Raw genomic sequence first — 25,569 nt, forward strand, 5'->3', positions numbered from 1 at the left:
TGAGATAGAAAGCACTAAGTACCAAGTTTAGGCACCAACACAGTAACTTTTAAACTGTTAGCATCTGTAAGTCCATGTGTAACTGTAAATCATTTCTACAAAACAAATGTCATATTGTATCTTATGGAAGCATTCAGCTGGCAGAACTAGGAATTCATTTCAAGAACACTATCTTTTTAAATCTAGTAATATAACAAACAAAATAAACAGGAATAAGAAGAAACTGATCTTTTGACTGTTTCTTCTAAAAGACACTCAAACATACTGCAAGATGTTGCTGTTTTACTGTTACCTCCAAACATATGTCATTGTTCATATGTCATATGAACAATGACATACTATGTGCAAATCAATCCCTCTACCCCCAACGTTTGTGAAATATCCAGACTAAAGTCCAAATGCTCACCAAAGTTTTCAAGGAATGGGTGTCATACCTGCAAAATGTTATGTTTCTAGTTTCTATTGGTTTGGCCTGTAGTTTCATTAAAAACGTTTAATAAAATCACAAGTAATTCTAGTTGTAAACAGATTACTGTTTTGGTTTTAATGAGATATAAACCTCATAAGAAACATTCTCATTTTTTGATGTTCCTCTATTCATTTCCTAGCTCTGGCTATCAAATGCTTCCACACTATTTATTGGAAAACAGCGTAGAAAATATGTCTGACTGACCTGTGACAAATGAAGGTCTCAGGAGTTCTGAGCTAACCTTAGACTTGCTGAAGCGATTCAACTAATTGGATTGTGATTTTTTTCTAGGACTTCTTTAAATCTCTGTTTATGGAATGAGTGTGCAGGAGAGATCGCCCAGGGCTCACCATTTGAGGATTACTGCTGTAAGTCATATTTCCTTTATCTGAGGTATCTCAAAGATATGAGGCAAAACTAACGATTTTACTGATCATAGATCATATCACTTATGGTGACAAAAATAAACATAAAAATAAGACATTAAACCCCAACAGTAATGATCAGTCTCCTGCTTCTGTCTAGAGAAACAGCAGCACAACAAATCACTAGGATAATGTGCAGGTAGTGTGCTCTAAATGGTCTAGTTGTTAAGAAATGAAACAGTAAACAGTAAACCTCTTTACTAACCCATATACAAAATAATTAGCTCTATGTAATGTTCTTTTATTACATGAAATGACCGGATAAATGAGCTGACCTGATTATAAAATTACAGAAAATAAGTTACAACTTAAAGCAAAACAATGAACCCTGGTCAATTTCTCAAAACGTTTATTGACAAAAGCAAAATATGGAATTTTTTCAACTTATTTGAGGCAAAAAGCAAAAATGTTCTAACCACTGACTAAGCATTAAATATAAAATGAAATATATCTGAAGGCACAGAGGTAAAAATGAGAAGAATCAAAGGGATTCTGTGAGTACAGTGGAATGGATGCAGTGAGAGTTCATCAGCTTCATTAGTTTCCAGTCATGAAGGTCTGAAACTCTTCAGAAAATCCGAGCTCAATGAAAAAACCCAGCGGTAGACGTCACTGCGGTCTCACATTCAAGGCCCCGCATCTCATTTAGGACAAAATATGAAAAAATTATATGTACTAAGATCATTACATAAAGCTTTAAGGTATTATTATGAATTCATGTGTTTATATATGTATATAAAAAACAAGTAGGTTAATATTTGTGTTTTCTTCGTATTTCATGTTATCTGTGGTTGCTCTACAAAACCTGCCACTACTGGTTGAAAAGACACACAAATATGAAAACAAGGCTGGTGATTATTACCAGCTGGCAACATAATATTTGTAATAAAAGTAAAAAGTAAGAGAAATTTCAAATTTGAGAAGCAAATGAAAACTAAGAGCGAAATAACAGGTAAATATTTTAAACACTTCAGTCTTTTCTTTTACAACATGTTAGACGTCTAGGAGCTTTTAAAGTAAAGACTTTCAGACTTTACTTTAAAAGTACATGATTATGTACTTGAACGTGATCATGCAGCATATTGTGAAGCATGTGCTTAAGAAACCAAGCAAAGCAGATGTCATACCATACCTGTTTAAACTGGACAAAGGAACTAGGAGAAGCATCATCTCTCATCTCTAATTTAAGCCTAATTTGGATTCTTAACCTCAGATTTTCTTGGTGTTTCACTCTGGCTGCTAATAAGAAGTAACAGGATTGTAATGAACTGGAAAAACCAGTAGACAGACAACACAGATTAAAATAACGATTTAAGATCTGTGAGGATACACAGCTGGTAACCGGGATCTTTCAGATTTTAATACTGTAGAGTCTTCATTTTCATTTATGGCAAAGTGCAGAAGTGATAATAGTGTGTAGAGTCATTTAGCAGCTGTCTTCCACAAGTATTTTTAAGCAATGTGTCTTTTTCATTTGGCATAGAGCTCTTCAAAAGCAAGATATTTTTTCCACAAAGTGTTAAAAATGTAAAATTCCCTTTATGTATGTAAGCTTACTTCATTAGCACATAAAGCAAAAAGAAACAAAAATGCACAAAGACCATTGAAGATTGAAAACAGGACATGCAAAAACATCCTAACTTGTTAAGTAACAGGAAGATGATAAGCAGACAGTTTGGCTGATAGGTGAAGGCTCATCTCCATGCTCAATTTCCTCTTCATTTGTTCTTGGCAGCCAGTGGTTTGCGGCTGATCTTCCTGCTCTTATCACTGCTCTTCTTCGGAGGCTCTGGGTTAGCCTGCATGTGTCTACCATAGAGACTGAGAACAAAGCAAGAAGAAATGTGAGCAGACAGATTAAAAATCCTCATGCTTGTGATCTGAGAAAAATGTTTTGATTCTGTAAAAATTGTAAGAATTTGTTCATCAATTTGGCAAATAAAATGATAAGTCAAATCGTTCAGTCCACAGAATAATGCCCACAAATGTGTATAAGCGTCATTAGAAAAAAATACTGCAATATTGCCGATATTCCAGTATCTGGAATATTGGCACAAAGAGGTGTGATCATCATCAGCAGGTAGTATCTGATAAAGAAAATAACATTAGTAAAAATGTTTATTAAAAGCAATAAAAATACTTAGGTTGGAGTTTTTCTCAGTGATTGCAAATGTTTAATGTGATTCACTTATTAGTGCCAGTTCCACACTTACAGGCCAATGTCCTCCAGTGCCACTGCTGTCTGTCACACTTTCTTCCCCTGGGTGTCTAACATACACCAGGCTGGAGGTTCAGTGAGGTGGAAAAGCCCAGACTCTCTTACTCCTCCCTACAGCCTTGTTAGTCCACTTCTTACTGTACATCAAGCTCAGGTGGGGTCTTTAACAAACCTACTTCAGCTCTCTCTCTCTAGGCTTTGACTCAGTTAAAACCAAAACATTTCTTTTTAGTTCATATCAGTATCAAAGAGTTTGTTTGTATTTTACAAAGCCCAACTAAACAGGAAAAACTGCAGTGTGCAGTAATCAGGAGTAACTACAATTTGAGAACAAGACAAACAAAGGACTGGAGTAATTATGATTATCAAGAAACATTACATGTCGTCATAAGCACAGAATCTAACTTCCTGTTAAGAAAATAAAAATAATCTATCAATTTAAAAATCACACTGAAAATGCTATAAAAACACTTTTACAAAGTGTTTCAGCTGTTTTACAGTTTTCTGGAAGTTTGTTCCAGATTTGTGGTGAATAGAAGCTGAAAGCTTCTTCTCCTCCTTTGGTTCTGGTTCTGGAGATGCAGAGAAGAGCCAGAACCAGACGACCTGAGAGGTCTGGAAGGTTGATACAACAGCAGCAGATCTTAGCACCATGTATTGTGGTGCTGAGCCGTTCAGTGATTTATAAACTAACAGTATTTTAAAGTCTATCCTCTGAGCCACAGGAAGCCAGAGTAGTGACTCACCTCAATGCATGGTTCTGGTTCTGGAACCAGTCTCCATGAGAGGGGATGGACACTCTTCCACTCTGGAGTTGCCCATGGTGAGCGGCACCGGGCAGGAGTGGGCATACTTGTTGCCCCCCATCTCGGTGCCTGTACGGTGGGGTTTACTCTGGTGAATGAGAGGGGAGCCTGCCTCCACCTAAGAGTGGGGGGACGGGTTCTGACAGTTTGGATTACCCATCCTTTTTGGAGTCTTTGGAGGGAGACTGCCCCTCCTGCGGACTCCCTTGTTCTGTTGGGTGACTTCAGCGCTTATGTGGGCAATGACAGTGAGACCTGGGTTAGGGTATCCTAAGCTACCCTATTTTTCCATGAGTCACCAGGCGCATGTGGCAAGGCATCAGGACAATCAGAGATTACAAAGCTGCTCCTTTGTCCTGTGAGGACAGAACAGACTTTCTGAATGCACTTAACTACTTTGGTCATTTTGAGGTCCGCAACAACACTCCTGTGAGAAAATCCACTCCTCATCCAAATGAACAGATACTTAGACTGTAGACAGCTGATGTTCAGATGACTTTGAGAAGACTCAACATGCATAAAGCAGTAGGTCCTGATAACATACCAGGTCTGGTTCTCAAGAACTGTGCTGACCAGTTGGCTCACGTCCTCACTGACATATTTAACACCTCGCTGAGCTGTGCTGTCGTTCCATCCTGCTTTAAGACAGCCATCATCATTCCAGTGCCCACAAAACCCACAATTTCATCACTGAATGACTATTGCCCTGGTGCACTCAATCCCATGATGATGAAGTGTTTCAAGAGGCTGGTGAAGGATCACTTCATCTCCAAACTTCCCCCCTCTTTTGATCTGCTCCAGTTTTGCTCCAGTTTGCCTACAGATCCAACTGCTGCACAGAGAACCCGGTTTCCTCCACACTGCACTTGAGCCTGAAACACCTGGAGGAGAAGAATACTCCTGTGCAAATGCCGTTTCTGGACTTCAGCTCAGCATTCAACACAATCATCTCCCAGAACCCGGTGAGCAAACACACCCTTGGGCTCAGCCAATCACAAAAGACCCCTTCTGCCCTCAGCATGATCTGTTCTGCCCTCTGGGAAAAGGTTCAGCAGCTTCAAAAGCAGAACAACCAGATTCCATAAAGATGCTACACTCCCATTAGTTTAACCTTTTAATCATATATATTTACATTGATACTTTTATTACTTATTATTTATTTATTATTATTGGAGCTGTTACAAAGAACATAAGATAGCTGTTGTTGTTGTCGTTAATTTTATTGCCGAATGCTTTTACACAGACATGCCAGTTAAACACGTTGGGCAACACTCATGAACACCAGTAATCTGTCATGATTTCATGACAGATTCAGCTTATTAGTTTCAGCTAATGATAACCTAAACACACTACTGGTCCGCGTCAGTTTTCCTCCTCTTCACGTCCACTCATGTACCAATGCAAAGCAGCCATAGATTCCTCTAGCAGAATGGGAGGAGTGAATCCAACAGGAGCCTTGCAATGAAATGTCTTTCAATACAGTATGTACATTTTTGTACGTTTTCCAATAATTGCTCCAACAGTTGATCTTTTTTCAGCTGCTTTTTTTTTTTTTTTTACCAAGCAGCTTTTTTACCAAGCAGCTCACTGCTTGGTAAAAAAGGTCTAAAATTTTGTCTCTGGTGTCTTTGAGAAGACTCAACATGCTCTTTGGTCTTAGCCATATTAGTAATTGGAGTCTTACTGATTGTGTCGGGTGGACAGGAGTCTTTATGCAGCTAGTGAAGAATAATAAGTGGAGTGGAGGTGAACCTTTTAGAGAAGGCCTAACAGGTCTTTGGGGGCCAGAATTTTTGCTGATTGGCAGGTGTTCAAATACTTATTAGCAGCAGTAACACACAAATAAATTATTTTTAAAAATCATAGATTGTGATTCCTGGATTTTTTTAAAATTGTGTCTTTTAGACCCCTCTATGATTTCTAAGTGGAAGAACTTGCAAAGTCACAGGGTGTTCAAATGAGTATTTTCCTCACTGACGTGGTTGTGTGAATGAATGTTTGTCAATGAAGGCACCAAATTTCATTATAGTCCACATATTCTTGACATGTTTTTTTTTTAATGAAAATTTAATTTGCGGTTGAGAATTATTACTAATAAAAATGGTACATCAACATTTTACTTTTTTCTATACACAGACAGTAGCTCACAGTGAGCGGTTCTAGTTCTGCTGGAGGTTTCTTCCTGTTAACGGGGGGATTTTCATTTCCACTGTCGCTAAATGCATGCTCAGGGTGAGGGATTGCTGCAAAGTCCTTTACCCCTGATGTAATATAAGCGGGAATAAATTTCCTTTATTATATTTAGAAGATAATCTTAAAAATATATATGTTCTTAGTTTTTATTGTTTGTTGTATAATCTCATTTTCTCATTAATGTTAAAAGTAGTATTACATATCTATTACATATCTATGTGTCACATAGCTAACCTTAGTGCTCACTCACTAATCTGTGTGCTGAAGAACCTGGAGAGATAGTGACCTACACTGCAAATATTCATTTCTTTAAACATCAAAAAGCTGAGTTACATAGGATAATTTACCACTTTTGTATTTGCATGTGTGTGGGTGTGGGTGTGTGTATATGTGTGTATGTGTCCATGGCTATTTTGCTACTCAAATCTTGACTTGCAAGAACCAATTAGCAGCAGAAGAAAAGAGGGGAATAGATTTCGATTCCTCTGGCCGATTTTATGGAGTTCTCCTATTCCATGTTGGCTTAATTAAGCCCAGTCAGTTCTTTTTGCACACAGCTGCGTTTGTGTCAGCAAGGAGAAGAAACATTTGGTTTTCTATTTTCTATTACTCTGGTGTGTCTTTTTAAGAAGTTAGAAACTAAACGTGTGAATGTGTTTGTGAGTGAAGTGTACGAGGCCAAAGGTCAATGACTTGATGGCCTCTCTTTGAAGCCGACTTACTGCATCTTCAACAATAGTGCCAAGTGATTTAACAGTATTCCTCATAGACACAGAGACAAAAAGATTACAAAGGAAGAGTTGTAAAAATAAGGAAAACCCATCTTAAAAAAAGCCCACATAATTTTTTTGCGAATAGAAAATTATTAGTGTGCAACCCAAAGTAACAAATGTCTGGATTTAAAAGCCTGTATTGGCAGCGTCACACATTTTTGTAATTTTGCTCGACAAAACTCCTCCACTGCCCCATTCCAAACACACACACGCCCACACACACTAAGTGTCCTGCCACGTGTGCCTCACTCAGCATGAATGCACTGCAGAGCAGAGGGTGAACACAGAGGCCGCCATGCTTGCGCTGGGGCAGCTTGTGAGTTAATGAGTTCTCTTCTGTCATCAGATAGATGTCCAGGTGACGGGTGGCTAAACTGCAGGTAACAAACAACCTGAGTGTGTTTGCCTCCTAAACCTCAGAGGCAAAAGTTAAAACTGTCTAAACACTGCAGTTAGTTGCAGTTACCCAGAATGTTTATAATGTAGATTACAGACTGATATTAGTGCTTCAATCATTAAAAATGTAATCAGATTAATCACACTCTAGCATTATATTAATCATTGAGCTTAAGCTTGAAGTATAAATATGCAGGCCGATGTGGTTCTTGCTTTGTGCAAGCCTCTCCTGCCAACAACCAATTAAAATGCAAGAAATTATCTGACATTGTTTGGCTCAAAAAGCAGGTAATGTAGTCTCCCAGTACGCAACAGCAACTGGAATCAGTCTCCATGAGACTAAACACTAAACTGGAACCAGTTTAGTGTTCCACTAAAAGTGCATATAAGTTTTTTAGAGGACAACTGACAGATATGATACATTTTATTTTCTATTACTTGGGCTATAAAATAATAAACATGTTTAATCTAATTGTTAAAAAAATGAAGTGAGTTAATGAGTTCTAAATGTTTTTATTATGGCTGTCAATTGATTAAAATTCAAATATTATAGAACCAGCATGGGATGATTTCTCATGTCTTTTATGCTTTTGTTTTTTATTTGTTCATAGCAGTTTAATGTTGCTTCAGTTAAGCATAGCTGCATCATGTAAAATGATGCTTTGCTACATTGTTTTGTGAACAGTAAAATCATTTCACAAAGATGAGAGAAAGGAGCTGTTTTCAGAGATTACGTTTGTGAGAAGGGTTATTGGCCCCAAAGACAAACAGCTGAAACAGAGAAAGAAATTACATTCAAGCTGCACTTAAAACACATCCTTGTTTTGAGTTAATTTCTTCTTTTCTGGTGGTCATGTCCCTGGACTCCACAGGGCAGCTTATTTTGTAGGTTTGCACTAATACATATAGGAGTCCTTCATCATTACAATCAGCAGATGTTGGCAGGTATGATGTAGGTTTCTGACATTCTGTTTCAAATTTATCAAATTGGTCTCATCTAATTTACTTGGACAATTATTTACTAATGAAAGATAATATTACAGAAAAAGGTATTTATTATCTCATGTGAGTTTATATGAGATTTAGAAAATTGAGCAGAAGGCGCAATCTAAAATCTACCGGTAGATCTGGTTGTCATGTAAGGTGTGTTTGTACATTTCTTTCAAGTTATATTTGATATTTACAGCATTTTTATAACTGAAGGTAACAGTTACATAATTGTGATATAAAAAATTATTTGAACATAATATTAAACTATCCTTTTTTAAATGCTATATTCCCTCTCTGTCTCTGCTAGAAAGCGTGAAGCCAGAATCACATAGTAAATATGTTATGAATCATTAAACAGGAAAGGAGGCAGCTATGAATGGAAAAAATCAATCAGTCTAATCACCATTTGCTGATCTTTCAAATATGGTGAGATGCAATGCTTGGATGTGCTCCATACAGTTAAAGGTCCTGTGTTATATTGAATTCGCTTTTTGCATGTTTCTTAGATGTAGTTTTGAATTGATAAAGATATTGTGTTTTGTAAAGCACAGTGGCCTTGACACGTGAAGGCAACCAGATTCATCGGCTTCATTTAGGCTTGAAATGCATAGATGTGTAAGAAACAAAATAAAGTAACTCATGTCTCTGATAAAGAATATTACAATCCAAGTTATGATTGCTATGCTACTTTCATATGACCTACTTTAAATGAAACATAGAATTGCTGCATGCTGTTCATTATGTAAAGAGAGAAAGGTTCAGAAAAATATGCAAGCATAAAGTGGCAACAAACATAGCTGAAACAAGGTCTGGTCTTACACAGTCACACAATGAAGGGATCAGTTCCACACAATGCCTCAGGGCAACAATGTGAAATCTTCTCAGTTCTGTAGCTTTTTGTGCTGCTTGGAACAAGGAATTAATAGCATCCTTCTGAGCTGCTCTGCCTTTCAACACTTACATGTCTAGAATAAAATATCCACACCTGAAAACTTAAACTATTTTGCCTTCAGTATATTTACAAAGAAATGTGTTAACAAGGGTATAGCAACCCTGTTATCTGTTTTTGTTTTTGTACATCATTTTTTTTTTTTTTTTGTTTATCTGTGGAATTTAATGAAAATGAGAAAATTCTGCAGAGGCATTTACATTTTCTAACATAAAGCCCAGACAGTGTGTCAAGACCAAGTTAGGACAATAAAAATCTAGAAATAGTTCAGGTGAGAACAAGAAACCAAAAAACAGAAATATATGTGTATTTTTGTACTTACTACTTATAGGTCTCTGAACGAACATATTCAAAAACATGGGAAACACCAAGTTGGAACTGGTCTGCGATGGGAGTGACCCATGGATTGTTCTCTGCTTTGAACACTTGCTTAGGCCCAGTTAAATCCAGGTTACCTGAAGACATAAAGACACAAACAATACAATAACACTTTGATTATACTATCCCCTATCTTTATGGATTGTTGTGCCTGAAAGTAGTTTTTTTTACCAGTGCATGTACCTCATAACATCTGAACCCAATCAACTTTAAGCTGTAGCAGAAAATGTAAAACAGGTTGGTGTAAAATAGTTCTGCGAACTTCAGGTTTCCACTGGAGAGTATGGTATCACAGCTAATTATAAAATCATCTGATTGCCATTTGTTAGAAACAAATTCTGACATACATCTGATCTGCACCAATTGAACATCAAAAAATATTTCTCTAGTCCAGTGGTTCTCAAACTTTTTTCAGTGATGTACCCCCTTAAAAATATATTTTTAGTCAAGTACCCCCTGACACAGGCAAAACATTTTTGGAATAAAAAAGAGGTACAGTGCTGTAAATACCCTGTAAATACTGAATATAAAATTCAGTGCATGAACACACATTTATATTTTATTGAACTTTTTACAAAATAATTTTTCCCAAGACTTATTATGAGGAGCCTACTGATTTTTTAAAGATATTTTGAAAAGCTTCACGTACCCCCTGCAGTATCTCCTCGTACCCCCAGGGGTACGCGTACCCCCATTTGAGAACCACTGCTCTAGTCAATACTCAAATTTATCCATTCTGATATTTTTTGGGTGTTGCATATGAGGAAATCCAATTGTGCTCATAAGTTTACATACCTTTTCAGAATTCTTGTTGGGTTTTTTTGGCCATTTCCCAAAGAATTTCAACCCTGAAGTAGTAGGCAGAAGTTACATGGCAAAAATGTCCATGGTTTGGAATAGAGATCAGCCTACACTTTTCCCATTGTCTGTCATTTTGACCAACAGTGTCAAAAAAATCCCGTCAATCTGTTTTTACCCATGGATTTTTAAAATGTTACCTACATTTAATTGCAGTTCATTTTCATTCCATTTCAGTTGAACAGGTAATCCACATTGTGGCATTTTCAAACTGAATACATTGAACTTTTTATGTGCAATTTTTCCTATTCTATCAGAAATTATACAAAGCAATTAAGGTTGAAACTGTCTGAGCGTTTGCACCATGTGCTCAAGTGTGTGCAATGTTAAAATGATGGATGGCTGTCAGATTTTTCCATCACCTTTTTAAAAAACCAAAGAGAAAATATTTGGTGGATGCAACTGATGGTCTGAAGATATTTCAAGGATGTTTTTATTAGCATTCCAGCTCACCTTTGCTTGTTTGTGGTACAAAATTTGGACTCAGGTGTGTAAATATTAACATTTAAAAAGTAACTTGAAGCTGTGTTAGGTGCAGCTTGAGTTCAGGAGTCTGACGGTTGAGGGGTAGAAACCGTTTCTCAGTCCGGTGGTCTTGCTCTGGATGCTTCTCAGCCTTCTGCCTGCAGGAAGGGGCTGAACAGACTGTGTGCAGGATGGGTGGAGTCCTTCATGATGAGGAGCGCCCTCCTCCTGCTGATGTGTAGAGGTCCGAGGTGGAGCTAAGGGTGCTCCCCACAATCCTCTGTAGAGTTTTAACCGCCCACTTGCAGAGTCGTCCTCTCAGCAGCAGAGCAGCTGCTGTGCCACATGGTGATGCAGGTGCAGAGAATGCTCTCCGCCACACAGCGATAGAAGCTCCTCAGGACTGAGTTCACAAGTTCATACAGTACAAGGCTTAACCTCTTGGACACTGTTCTTCCATGGAAAATAGACTGTTGTTCCGACAGTCAAAAAGGAGTGAAATATGTTTAGAGATCTATTCCTGTTTTCATAAATAAAATGTAATATTAATGTCATTTTGCCATTTTTTAAGTTTGTGTAGACAAATATTTGGAAATATGGCAATGTAAGATAATTTTGAACAACATAATACCCATGATCTGCCAACAAAATTCCATGTTTAACACCAGTGAAGAAACTTGTAAAGGTATGTTATGACGTAGAACTATCAGACCAAAACATGCACATGAATCAATATTGATTCCTTAACTTTGATTCAAAATAAAATTAACACAAATATGCATGTAGATCCAAATTTAGTAGATGGTTGAATCAACATTGATATAGTGTCAGTTATGTTGAAACCCTAATGTTGATTCAACATGCAAGTCACCGACCACTTTCAATATCGTTTCAATGTCAGGCAGAAACACTGAATCCACATTGGAGTCTAACGTTTCAACGTGGATTCACTCATATTTTGCTATCTGGGCTGACAGATCTTTGCATCCTTCATCCAGTGGAGCACTCTTTCCCTATTGCCATTCACATTCTCTGTAATAGAGATAAAAAAGAAAGTTTGCTTTGGCTTTTCTTATGGTCTGTGTAAGCCTATATCATGCTTGAGTAAATCTTAATCAATAAATAGGCTAGATTTTAAGTATTTCTTGAACAAGTCTCGAGATTTTAACAAGTTTATTCATTTTTATCTAACCATGGTAGTTTGTTCCTCTTTATAGGTCTATGCCTCCCCCTACAGGCAAAGGAGGACATCACCTCTAAGTTTATTGATAACTCACAATTGACATCTACATTTGTGGAGGTTAGCATTTTGCCCCAGTCTGCTATTTTCAAGACTTTACTATGGCTCTTTGATATAAAGTTTGGTTTGACATCATACAAAGTAGAGTCACTGTATAGTTTTGTGTAGCTCTGTTCTACTAGCTTTCTTGAGAACAGAATATTATTATGACTTGACAAATCAGTCAAAAAAATTAAATGCCTTGGCAATTATTTTAGTCTTACTTGAGAACAGAAGATCTATTGCAGTCTGAGATGTTTTTGTTAATCTAGTCAGTTTTTCAACAAGTTGTTCAAAATTACAATAATTTGTAATTCTGTGTCTGAGTGAATGTTTCTGTAGTGTAGAGCGCTTTAAATGCAACACTCTACTAGCATAGTTCTTTTCTGATAAGAAATCTAGAATCTAGTATAGAGAGTGTAGTTAGCTTGAATTTGTTGGTGTAAAGAGGCAAAAAAAGATTTATCTGTTCAAACCATGTAAGCCTGAAGGTATGCGGTAAACAATGAAATATCTTGACAGTGAGTGATCAATGTATGCAGCCAGTACAACAAACACATTGCAATATTTACTAGAAACCAGTGCGTCTTTAAAAGATTTTGGCACTTAACATAAAAAATGTTAACAAAGTTGGATAACAGTAAATTATGTATAGAAGTGGAGTAAAGTTTTTCTGCATAGTTTGCCATGTTATGATGATAAATTGAAAAATCAACAAAGAAAATTCCCAGTTGCTAAGATACTTCTTTATGTAGTCTTGCTACCATTAGTTTGAGGTATTGATGAAAGAAGAGAAGATGTGCTTGTGGGAATGTTTTTGTGAGTACCAAGTTCAGGAGGCAGAACAGTCAGTCTGTTGCCCTGGATGTGAAGCTCTTTGAGTTGAGCCAAGTCACCAATCTCCCTAGGTAACGAGACCAGATCATTATCTCGGAGACTCAGCTGGGCACACAAAGAAAAGATAAGGATAAAAATATGTTAGCATCACACAATTTCTCAAATGTTTTAGCACCTATAAATTTAAATCAGACATTCACAGATGGACATTCATATATTTCTCAACTTCAGTCTCAAAGTAATGAGCAGATTTATTTATACAAATTACCTTTTTAAAAATCAACCCTGTAAAGTCAGTGTGTTCCCATCGTTAAATTTGGTAGGTGCCCCACCCTCCTCAATGATGTTCATTGCACTTTGCCTCCTCACTAAATAAGCTAAATTGAATTGAACTAGGGAAGAACTCGTAAAAATCAGACTGTCCCCACTAAGCATTTTTTCAACTTTCAATTAGTCAATTTTACTGAAATCCTGGCTGGTGGTGCAGCTGTTCTTTATGGGATTCAGCAAAGTCACAGACAGGGTGAACAGGAAGGCGTGAATGTGAAGCATGGACTCAGCACACGTTTCCCCTCAGTTATCCGCTTTGTGACTGTCAAGTTCTCCTTTAATTTGGACAGTTTGCCAACTTGAAAAGGGATTGAAACATCTACACAGATTGTTTTAGCAACTATATTCCACTCAAAGGACCAAGCAGTTTTCTTTATCCATCAGTGTGTCAAGGCATTTCACTTATTTAAGTTTACATAAATTAATTTTACTCCAACAGCAAAAACAATACAAAGCAAACCTCAAAAATAATACTAAGTAAACCACTGTGAATCAACCCCCAAAGTGCTCAAAGCCAAAAGAACAAAATAACTAACATTTAAAATTAATATTTACATTTCAAATGTTTGCTTGTTGATGTTTATCATGTTATGAAAGTTTATTTTAAAAAGCTAATCCAGGTTGTAGGCAACCCAGCAGTGCAATCTCTCAACAATACAGTCTCTGCCAAACCGGTTTCCTCTCTGCTTGTTTGTGGGTGTATCCATTGTAAATTCACTGAATTCAATCAATTTCTTCCTGTTGTGACGTGCTCCTTCAGGAGGAACGAATGCTGCAAGTCAATGACTCAATACAATCTGCTGGGTTTCCTTAGATAGAAACATTTTAGGCTAAATGTAATGAACTTAACTAACTAGGATCACCTGCAATGTATGTATGGTTGAATTGAAAAGATTTTTTGTAAAGTGCCTTGATCTAAATTTGTTATAAATTGGCACAATAAAAATAAACTGAATTGAATAAAAGGAATCCTTAAGATTATGAGAAGTTCCTCCAAGCAATGCAAGGTCTATCACCGTAATGAACATGTTCAGATAGAGATCTACCACCAAATCAACCCATCCTTAGCATCTTGCTCTGTCACAGTGTTTCAGCTAATCCAGGTTGTAGGCAACCTGGATTAGCCTCACAACCTTCACAAATATAAGCACTTTCTGTGGTGACTGACTTTTATTCCACACATTTGTGTATTTACATTCATTTTGTTCCTGATGGTAGAAAACCTTATCAGTCCAAGTTGTGTTAGTACTACTGGGTTGAACTTACAATTTGCAGTTTTGTCAGCTTCCCAATGTCAGGAGGAAGTAATTCAAAGTCGTTGTCGCTCAAATACAGCGCTCTAAGAGTGGCTAGAAAACAGAAATAAGATGGTTGTGTATTAGCATTAATTTTCCCACTTATTCCAAATGAACATGATGCCCCATTCCAACAACATCTGGAATGCTCCATGTAATTTTAAATGAAATGTTGAGCATTTTCTCAATAGTTTAAAATAAACTTTCTGAATGAAAATCCCCCTTTAGCCAGATTTTTAAATAAAAGATGTATCAGAACAACAACAAATTACATGTATTTTCATGTAAAGGAATAGTATAAATTAATTATTATATATTATATGCTTCCATCTAGTGTATATAAAACAATACTACAACTAGACATGAGAAAATACTGAATTATTGCCATATCACATTGTTCACTGGTCTCCGCACTGTGAAGGGCGGTGCTCTCCTAACTGAGCCGTTTGTTGCAAGTGCAAAATGCATCTGACACAAGTAGGAGAAGGAAGCATAGATACAATGACAGAAAACATGGCTGGTCAAATATTTGAAAGATTAAAAATATAAGAATGATGATAATGGTAAAATAATTGACAAATATCGTCCAGCAAGTCAATTTTGAACAGACAGAAAAACTAATAATAAGTGCATCATCATGGCATCACCGTTACAGCTGGATGCTCTGGGACTAACGCCCAGAAAATGTCCCCAGATTATTTTGTCTGGTGCATGTTCCACATATCGTGTGGACAAAAGATGTCTGAGTGGGACAGATTAGCGCAAATATCCATGCAATAAAAACAAAAAGAAAAACACCATATATCATAACATAACAGCTTGTGAACTTGTTTACTGGCAATGGCAATAAACGTGATTCTGATTCTGATAAACATATAGCATTTTTATAACAACTGAAGGTAATAGTGACTTGATCATGTTATGAAATGATACTGTGGTGCCTGGAAAACATAAAATATTGCTTTTATAAGGAACCCTGGTTTCTCAACATTTACAATTTGCACTGAACTGTGATTCTTTAAGTGTTAGACTTATGCCTTCATACATTATTTTAAAACCAAGCCTCATAAGGCAGGTATATATAAACATTAACAGAGTCTGAGCTATTCGTCTACTTATTATATTCCTGATAATCAGATGGTACCCAGACTTGGTAATTTAGATCCAAAGTAGGGCTGGAAATTATTGATAAATGAATTAATCTAAAGTTGACTGATCTTATCGATCGACTAGTGACTAATTGATAACAGCTGGAGATAAGCACCAACACCTCACAGCCCCACTAGGGATAAGATAATGTATGGATGGATCGATCGGTGGAATCTCTTAAGTTGCTAAATAGGAAGATAAAAGATTAAAAGAATCAAATTTGTGAAACATGTAGTCCCCAGAACAGATGTTAATACAGAAGGACTGTTTGTGAAGAGGACTGCAGACTCCATGTCTTTGCCGTCTACAATCTGTGGTAATGGCCAGTCCACACATAGATGACATTAGGTGCATCCAAAAATGTTTTTTGTCTGGGCTGTGTGTCCACACAGATCTGGCATTTTGGGAGACCAGAAACAATCAGTTTTGAAAACAAACCCCAGAGTGGAAAAATGTCAAAATGCTAGTTTCATGTTCATGTGAGTGTGTACATGTGAACCATGTCTTTACTGAAACAATGGTATGTCCCTCTGTAACCTGTAACCTTAATGCACCTTACTCACAAATAAACATGGTGTGTTCAGTGCTGTTTGCAAATGCTCACTTAGATAGAAGAAGTTTCCAGGCAGAGAACCAGAGTTCTGGTTCAGGTTGTTGTAGGTTAAGTCCAACACCTCGAGAGCAGGAAGAGATCCAAATCCTCTGGGCAAGCCACTTAGACGATTCATCCTGTATACACAGAAACAGAGCCAGTTTCCCACCTGTCTAGAATTTCAATTTAAAGCAAAACATTCACTCATTCATTTATTAACATGTCAGAAGACTAGCATATTTTGAAGTTCAAAATTATAAACTCTAAAGTTCTGTTTCAGAAAGTGGGATAGACAAATTCTGAGTAGAAGGCAGTTACTCTGAGTACACCTACCCAGCTCTGTGATACTCAGGGTTTTCGGTTTGAGAACAGGAGATGTCAACTAGGTATATATTCAGTATATTGAATTTTATGACTAACTGCATATTACTTAATATTCACATTTCTTTGTTGGAATTACTTGAAAGTGGTGTATTTTAATATCCCACTTGAAGGCCAGGTCTATATGCAAATACTTCATGTAATGTAAACACTGAGATAAGGGAGAACGGGTTTGTAAAATGCAGAGTATTATTAAAGAGATTCAATTTTATTGTAAGTATAAACAGTATACCAAAAGGAACAGTGAATATACAATATTCATCCTAACAGTTACTCAGATGTCAGGCTTGTTTGCTTTTACTAGTGATGAAAACACATCACTCTGTAGGAGAGGGGAAGACCGGCTCAGTCCAGGATGACTGCAATGTCAGGGTAGCTATTAAAGTCTGCAGGTAGATTTTTGCTTTCTGATCTTCCGGTTTCCAGACCCTAATTTAACAGAGTACTGTAAATAAAAAGTTAGTCCATGCTGCGATGATCCGGCTGACCGTGGACTGATGGACACCGTACCAGTTAGCAAGGTCAGGTGCTTGGATGCAAGGGAAAGATAATTTAATAAAAAGATATTTCATTAAATATTCTTTACTGCTTTCAAGTGAAAATATAGTAGTTGTAGATATTTTGTTCAATCAGATAAAATCACCCACGTTTCATTTTTTGTGGGTGGGAAGAGTAAAAAAACTGTAGTAGAGACAATAAAACTTTAATTCTCTATCAAATCACACTCATATTAATCTGGTCTCTGCCACAATAACTCTTGCAATTTTACAGCAGCAATAGTATTGCTGTCTTTGATAATTGTATTTTAATATTCTCCCTATGTTGTCATTAATATTTGTAATACCATCAGTAAGAAATATTTTGTTATGTGGAATGAGACTTCATATTATATGACGAAAGGACTGTTTTTGGAGAAAAAAACATTGACAGATTGTCAACATATTATTGCTTTGGTGTTTGTTTAAATTTGTTAACTAAATAAGGGACTTTTTTTAAATGCTCACATTTTTTACTAACCTACCACACCATAAAAACACAGGTTGCTGTTTTTTTTATGAAGCAGATGTTGCACATTTTATACATATTACTACACATGAAATTGTACTAGTTTTAACCACAAATTGCATCATTTGGAATACCAGGATACCCTACAGGAAATGCAGTCCTGATACACCTCAGTGTTCAATATACCTCAGTCTGTTTAATTGGTTTCTGTGAATGATGAAAGGCCTCAACCATGAGAAACTTAAAATGTCACATACCCAAGATTCAGGTGTTTCAGCTTCTGAAGACTACTGATCTGAGTCGGGAGCTCTTCAATCTGGTTGTTGAACAAGTTCAGAACTTCCAGATTCTTCAGTTCTGAGATGTTAGGAGGAACAGCTGGAAAATAAATTTTATGAACCCCAATTAAATACTTTCAGAACTTTATATCTCTGCAACAGTACAGTTGTGGATCTGTGAAATTAATATTTAAAAACATTTGTGTACAATAATGCACATCTAGAGGTAATCTTATGAGTGCTAACCTAAAGAATTTCAATAGAGGTTTTCCACCAAAGAAGCTCCAGGCAGGGTTGCTGCTAGACCCAGTTCTCAACTGGTTCAGGAAAAGAACTGGAATGTCATACTAAATGTTTTATCTAGTTATTGTTTGACTCTGCTTTGGTTTTATACCTACATGTTTGAGGAAGTTTTTTTGTAAATATTTGCTTGTATTCATTTTCACAGTGCATGGTAGGCATCTACATTTTGTTACATTGTAAAGAAAAAGGGAAAACATACACTGTGTGCACAATTATTACTCAAGTTGTAGTTTTGATGATTAATTTTATTGTTGAACAGCTACAGCGCTCTCTGTCAATCCAAAATGTTAATAACCTCTCAAACCTGAATATTTAAGAAAGTAAAAGTGAGATTGTGGCTTTTTTAAAACAATATTTATGTGTGCAGGATTATTATCCAACTGAATTTAAACTGAAACTTTTCCCATCTCACTTGTTTATTGTCATCTGTTAAAGTGAGAATAATAAATATACAATTCAAAATTGACAAACATTTCTGACATTTGAAAAATAAATCAGTGACCAATATAGCCACCCTTCTTTTCAATAACAGTTATAAGTCCTCCACTAATGTAGTCTGTCAGTTTCTTGATCTGTTGACGATCAACCTTTAGTGCAGCAGCAACCACAGCCTCCCAGACACTGATCAGAGATGTGAACTGTTTAAGAAGGGCCCACAAGTTCTCAATGGGGTTTAGTTCTGGTGAGGAACGGGGCCACTTCATTGTTCTTTCATCTTTAAGACCTTTACTGGCCAGACACATAGTGGAGTAGTTTGATGCATGTTATGGAGCATTGTCCTGCATAAAAACAATGGTCTTCTTGAAAGATGCAGACATTTTTCTGTATCACTGCTTGAAGAAAGTGTCTTCTAAAAACTGGCAGCAGGTTTGGGAGTTGAAACCTTTTTCAACCTAAAAAGGTCCAACTATTTCATCTTTAATGATACCATCCCATATTACAACCACACCTTCACCTTGCTGGCATCTGATGAAGAATGTTTATTGTACGAGTTAATGTTTTAATTTGCAATAAAAAGAGATAGTTTGGGGAAGAACATGGAAGATTTCAATTCCAAGAATTCATGGTTGTGTTCTTTCACTGATTTTAACTGTGGTAAAACAATGAACATAGGTGTAAAAATAACACTTGGCTCAACTCAGAATCTTTTAAATAAAAACCCCCATAACAAAACATTAGGTAGGTAACCCTCCTAAACAACAATGGTGGCTCCAGCAACTGCTTGGTTTAAAATCGGCCAATTGTAACATTTTGTATATGTTTCATAGTTTCAAACTGTAGGATCTGAAAGCTGAAGGAAATATATGTACACAAATGATGGAGAAGTTAGCTAAGTAACTGTGAACCCATCCTCACAATTTGGCAGTGAGGATCACAACCCTTTTCATCAGTGTTCTGGTCAATTTCACACCGTAGTCATTTCAGCTAGTCTGAAGTTACTCATTTGGCTTCAGTTGGAGCAGAGAACTACTTGACGGATCCCATGTGGCAGCATATACATTAATAATTTATTGTCCAGCTATAGATGTAGGGCAGGCGTGCTCAATACGTCGATCTCGGCAATAGGTGACAAACTGAACGCTGCCAGGATGCTGAGACCAGCACTTCCTCTTCTGACAGGCTTATCAAAATAATCACTAAGATCCTAAACGTTTGTAACTTCATTAAAGATTTTTTTTTTTTTTAAATCAACAAAATGTGTTAAAATTAATAATCTGTTATTGTTTCAACAAGGTGTTGTGGAATTCAGTGCGTTTCAGTTCCATAAACAAAAAAAAGGCGACTCAATGACCGACTGACCAGCAGAGCAGGAGTTTAAATTAGCTACTCAACCATCGCGTTCATGAGAGGCTTATTAATAATCAAGAAATAAATATCAAGCCTGGAAACCTGCTGGAAGGCTGCACAGTGGCGCAGTTGGTAGCACTGTTGCCTTGCAGCAAGAAGGTCCTGGGTTCGATTCCCGGCCGGGGTCTTTCTGCATGGAGTTTGCATGTTCTCCCTGTGCATGCGTGGGTTCTCTCCGGGTACTCCGGCTTCCTCCCACAGTCCAAAAACATGACTGTTAGGTTAATTGGTCTATCTAAATTCTCCCTAGGGGTGTGTGTGTGTGTTAATGGTTGTTTGTCCTGTATGTCTCTGTGTTGCCCTGCGACAGACTGGCGACCTGTCCAGGGTGTACCCCGCCTCCCGCCTGGTACGTAGCTGGAGATAGGCACCAGCAACCCTCCCGACCCCATTAGGGACAAAGGGTGAACAGAAAATGGATGGAAGCCTGGAAACCTGATATCATAACGGACTGAATGTTATTTCTTGCGGGGGTGAAGGCGGTTGCCACGGCAACAGGTGTGCTTAAACAACAATGAGAGAGAGAGGAAAAAAGGTACCAGTGGTTTTGAGTTGATCACCTGTTTGGGTTATTTTACCTTTCTTTACCTTTGCTGCGGCTCATTACAGCCGCTGTAGTTTCTGAACGTTCAATAAACAACAAACTTAGACTGATGACCTCGTTTGTTCGTGAGTATACATCATTCACAACAAACATCAAATAGGACAAATATATTTCATTGAGTTTCAACAAACAAATGGCTTCTACCGCGATAATTATGGGTAATTAAATTAATTATATGGGGCGTGCCGTGGTGGCGTAGGGGTTAGCGCGACCCGTATTTGGAGGCCTTGAGTCCTCGACGCGGCTGTCGCGGGTTCGACTCCCGGACCCGATGACATTTGCCACATGTCTTCCTACACAGCCTACTGTGATATAAGGGACACTAGAGCCCACAAAAAGACCCCCTGGAGGGGTAAAAAAAAAAAAAAAAAATTAATTATATCCCAACTTCAGAAGATTTGCCTTTACCTTTACAGAGCTCTTTGGTTCCTCCTATCAGTCTGTAGCTTCTCATATTGAGGTCATCAAACCAAATTTCAGATCTACCATAACTGACTGACACCTGTTTAATTTACAATTTTATGACTTCGTGTCATGAGGTAGATCTCAGCCGGCTGGTGAGAGAAAAAGTAGATCTTGAAAAAGTAGATCAACCAAAAAGAAACAGAGGCTGATTTTCAGACATTTGTAGAGTTTGATAAGATTGGTTGCATGAGATTATTTTTTATGTATTTATCGTCCAATTACCAATCTCCCAAAATGAAGAACGTTTCGGTGAGTTTATCAGTGCAAACCATACCTTCTTGAATGTTGACAGGCATAGCTGAATCTATGTAAACTTCTAAATTTTAAGCAGTGCTAAAGAAAACAAAAGAAATCTCTTAACATTTCCTTTAATTATGACATTTAGCAAAAATAAATATTTCTGGTGATCCAAACTGACCTAAAACAGTCAATGCCTAATGTGAAATAATCAAAAGATTCTAAAAATCTTTCTATTTAGGATATTTAAACAAAATACAGAACTTTATAGTGTCAAAGCTATTTTTTTAGCCACAGTGGGTGTAGAGCTGGCTGTGTTTCACTGGTTGCTCTGACTGTTAGTGAATGTGTGAAAAAATGTATTTACGGGGTATTTTTTAGTGAAGTTAATGAATTTATTGTGTGATAAGCAAGAATTGTAATAGTGTGTAATCTGGTCAAGTTAACTGATGTAAAAATGATACCAAGAATTTGCACAAAGTAAGCAGCACATCTTTACTTTGTTACTGTTGTAATGACAGCAATTCTTTAAAGCTGTTTACATGTTTTCTTCATTCTGGCAACAACTACTTATTTAAAAACTGCAGTTTAATTTATCAATTGTAAAGCGAAGGGACCATCTTACCTGTGAGCTTGTTGTGACTGAGGACCAACTGAGTGATGTGAGATAGAGTGACTGAAATGACATACAAGAAAAAAAGTCAAAAATGCACAAATAGTTTTAAAGAATAGTTTTAGAATTCATCATAGCTCTGAATCAGCGCTGCTCAAACTTACAAAGAGTATTCTCTTGGCCTCAAACAATGGACTTGTGTCTGTTCTGGTTTTACTAGACCTCAGTCCTGATTTTGACACAGTTGACCACAATATTTTCTAAGAACTGTTTGAACATATAGGTATCAAGAGAACAGCACTAGGCTGGTTTAAATCCTATCTGTCCAACAGATTCCAGTTTGCTTATGTGAACATACTTTCACACTTCAGGGTTATATGTGGAGTATCACAGGACTCCGTTCTTGGACCAATGCTCTTTATCCATCCGTCCATTTTCTTCCCTTATCCAGAGTCAGGTCACAGGGGTAGCAGCCAAAGTAAGGAGGCCCAGAATTCTCTCCCCCCCAGCCACTTGTTCCAGCTCCTCCAGGGGAATCCCAAAGCATTCCCAGCCCATCCAGGAAACATAGTCCCTCCAGCGTGTCCTGGCTCTTCCTTTGGGTCTCCTCCTGGTGGGACGTGCCTGGAACACCTCACCAGAGAGGCATCCAGGAGGCATCCTGACTAGATACCTGAGCCACCTCTACAGGCTCCTCTCGACGTGAAGGAGCTGCAGCTCTACTCTGAGAAGAGCCACTGCTCTTCCTCAAAGTAATCCCTTTTACTCTGAATGCTTGGTAAGAAGGATTGATGTAAGTCAACAACACAACACAAGCAATTGCTGCCTTGTCCTCATCCAGGAGGAGTGAATGCTGCAAGTCAGTGGTTAAATGCAATCTTGTTAGATAAAAACTTTTTAAACTATTTTCAGTATGCATGACTGAACTAAAAATATTTTTTTCTTGAGTGCCTTAAGACAACATTTGTTGTGAACTTACAACTTAATTAGAAAAGGAATTAAAAAATGGTAGAGGCGTAACAGAGTTATTCCAACTTGCTGCTACCATGAGATTGAGATAGTTTAGCAATGCAAAACAGAGAACACAAAGCCTGACTTCAAAAATATCAAGAATTTCTTTTCTAAGAATGCAGCTTAGACAAAAATGGCTTTAAGAGAGCAGAGAAAAATCATCAGTCAATTAGATTAATCTTTCTGGAAACGTGCTAGCAGATAGTTCAGAGTCCTTAACTGCAATGTGAACTGCTTAAAAATATATTTTGTGTCAACCATTATCATGGCTCCACTTGAGCTAATTAGATGGGTTCCTGCATATGACAGGTTTTATAATGGGTCATGTGCAATATGCATGATTTTTCTATATCATATATGTAATAAAGAGCACAGAAAGCATTGTCCCATTTTTATTCTTTTTCTGTCCAACTGCTCAGTGCTACATTTTCAAGTTGAACTTGAAAGTGTTCAAGGAGAGACTCCCAAGGTTCAGTCTCTCAGATTTGTTGACTATTTGTGACCTTGGAAAGAAAGTGAGGGTCATAAAGTTGCCCTGCTCTGCATTGAACTGATGCTGTTTTTTTTGTTTTCACCTGCATCAGTGATACTTTGAAAGCACACAATTCTTGCCACAGCATGACAGAGTTCAATCTCATCTAGTCTTTTACTCAGATGGTATCCTAGGCATACTGAAGAATAATGCTTCAGTAAAACATTCAAATTAATTTTATAAATAAAGCAGTAACAAAGACAACTACTGAAACTATCCTAATCATAAAGTCTGAAATCATTTGTTCTTTTAGTCCAATCTCAATTTTTTCTAAGTACTCACTTTAGAAGACTATCAAAGGCCTACTCTGGGAACTACTCTGGGATGTTGTGATCAAATCTTACCTAAAAAAGAAGGTTCAACATTTTTACAGAGGACTTTACACACCACAGAGTTCAGCATTTATGACAGCATTACTTTTATGGGAAGAAATCTGGGGTCCTGCACCACAGCAGAGCATGGAATAACCCCGCCGCCCCACTGTTCTACAGACACGGGTCTCCACTTTTCAGCCTTCTTGCTCCAGTTTTACAAATGAAGAATTGCGTTTAGCTTACACAGGCCTGGGATGTCCAGCATGTTCGAGATCCCCCTGTCGCACATTTCTACCTCAGGAAGGCTCCTGTCCCGACTTTCCTCCACGATCTTCTTCAAAGATTTTGACATCGTTCTGAAAAGATGGAGGCGAAACGCAGGCAGACATTACCGAACAGGATGAAAGCAGAAGAAGCCAGAAAAAGCAGAAAAAAACAGTATCAATGAGGCTCACCGTTTAAAAAATGTTTAGAAGTATTTCCAAAACAAGACTTTTCATCAAACTCTCCGCCTACCGGAAGTGTGTCCGAAAGCACACCCTTTCCTTATTAGGAAATGTCTTTTCCTCACTGCGCCCGACCAAACGGAGAGGGGTCCAAGTGCATACGTTACGTCTAGCAGAGCTCCGGACGTGCACACACACCGAGTGTCTGTCGCGTACGTCAATGAGGCCCGCCATGTTGAAGAGGTAGTTTTTTTCTTCGTCTAACGGAAGCTTACATGCAACAATTTTTCATTACTGCCATCTATTGTATTTTACAAAGATTTAAAAAAAAAAAAAAGCGAAATATCGTTCCTTTCATGATTATTCAACTGAGCAACCAGATGTTCAAAATTCTGTTTCCTATTATTACCCATTCCCAAAATTAATATTTGTCTTGGAGGTTGGAGTCACATATTTCCTGCTTCTAATGAAAGCACATTCTATCATCTCTATAGAATTATATCAAACACATAAACTAGTGCCATTCAAAAACCTATGACCAGTTCTTATTCTACTTATTATGATCTCCTTCTTATCCTTTTATGTCTTGTAACCTCAACTGTATTTTGTAATGTCTCCTTTTTATATGATTATTCCTCCTCAATGTCTTACTTTCTTTCCAAACAATAGGTTTGGAAACCTATTGCATATCAATATATTTTTAACAGTTTCCTTAGCCAATCTATCTGCTCTTTCATTACCCCAAATATCTACATGTCCACATTATTACTAGATTTTTTGTTTTGCTCACACAGTCTATAAGGAACAAAAAGCTGATTATGAATCATTTCAAATAATTAGTTGTCTTATTCTACTATCTTCCAAGCACTCCAAAGTCAATAATAACACCCAGTGCTACTGTATACTCAAAACATTTGTTCTTTTTGAAATCCTAATCATTAATTCAGAATTCACTATTCCTACACTAGTTGTTTCAGTTTTTGAATCTTTTGATCCATCTGTAATATTTGTTGCATTTCTTTTTTTCTTAATATTTGATAGATCTATCTGCACAAATGTATTTCCATGTCCATGCTGGTCTTAAGGACTACATTACTGTCTGATTACAATTTTTGTTATGCACTTCAATG

General features: G+C 37.2%; 1 protein-coding gene across 1 annotated transcript; it reads right to left on the reverse strand.

Moving 5' to 3' along the window:
- Positions 1 to 1,226: 1,226 nt before the first annotated feature.
- Positions 1,227 to 24,588, reverse strand: rsu1 (Ras suppressor protein 1). Its single transcript, XM_005813073.3, has 9 exons — positions 24,449 to 24,588; positions 24,237 to 24,349; positions 22,149 to 22,199; positions 18,046 to 18,166; positions 16,415 to 16,539; positions 14,633 to 14,715; positions 13,027 to 13,141; positions 9,542 to 9,674; positions 1,227 to 2,715 (listed from the first exon to the last, which is right to left on the reverse strand). The coding sequence occupies exons 2-9, from the start codon at positions 24,343 to 24,345 to the stop codon at positions 2,613 to 2,615; spliced, it is 840 nt and encodes a 279-aa protein (XP_005813130.1). The 5' UTR covers positions 24,346 to 24,349; positions 24,449 to 24,588; the 3' UTR covers positions 1,227 to 2,612.
- Positions 24,589 to 25,569: the final 981 nt, after the last annotated feature.

The sequence above is a fragment of the Xiphophorus maculatus genome, chromosome 21 (assembly GCF_002775205.1).
Source record: "Xiphophorus maculatus strain JP 163 A chromosome 21, X_maculatus-5.0-male, whole genome shotgun sequence".
Lineage (NCBI taxonomy): Eukaryota > Metazoa > Chordata > Actinopteri > Cyprinodontiformes > Poeciliidae > Xiphophorus > Xiphophorus maculatus.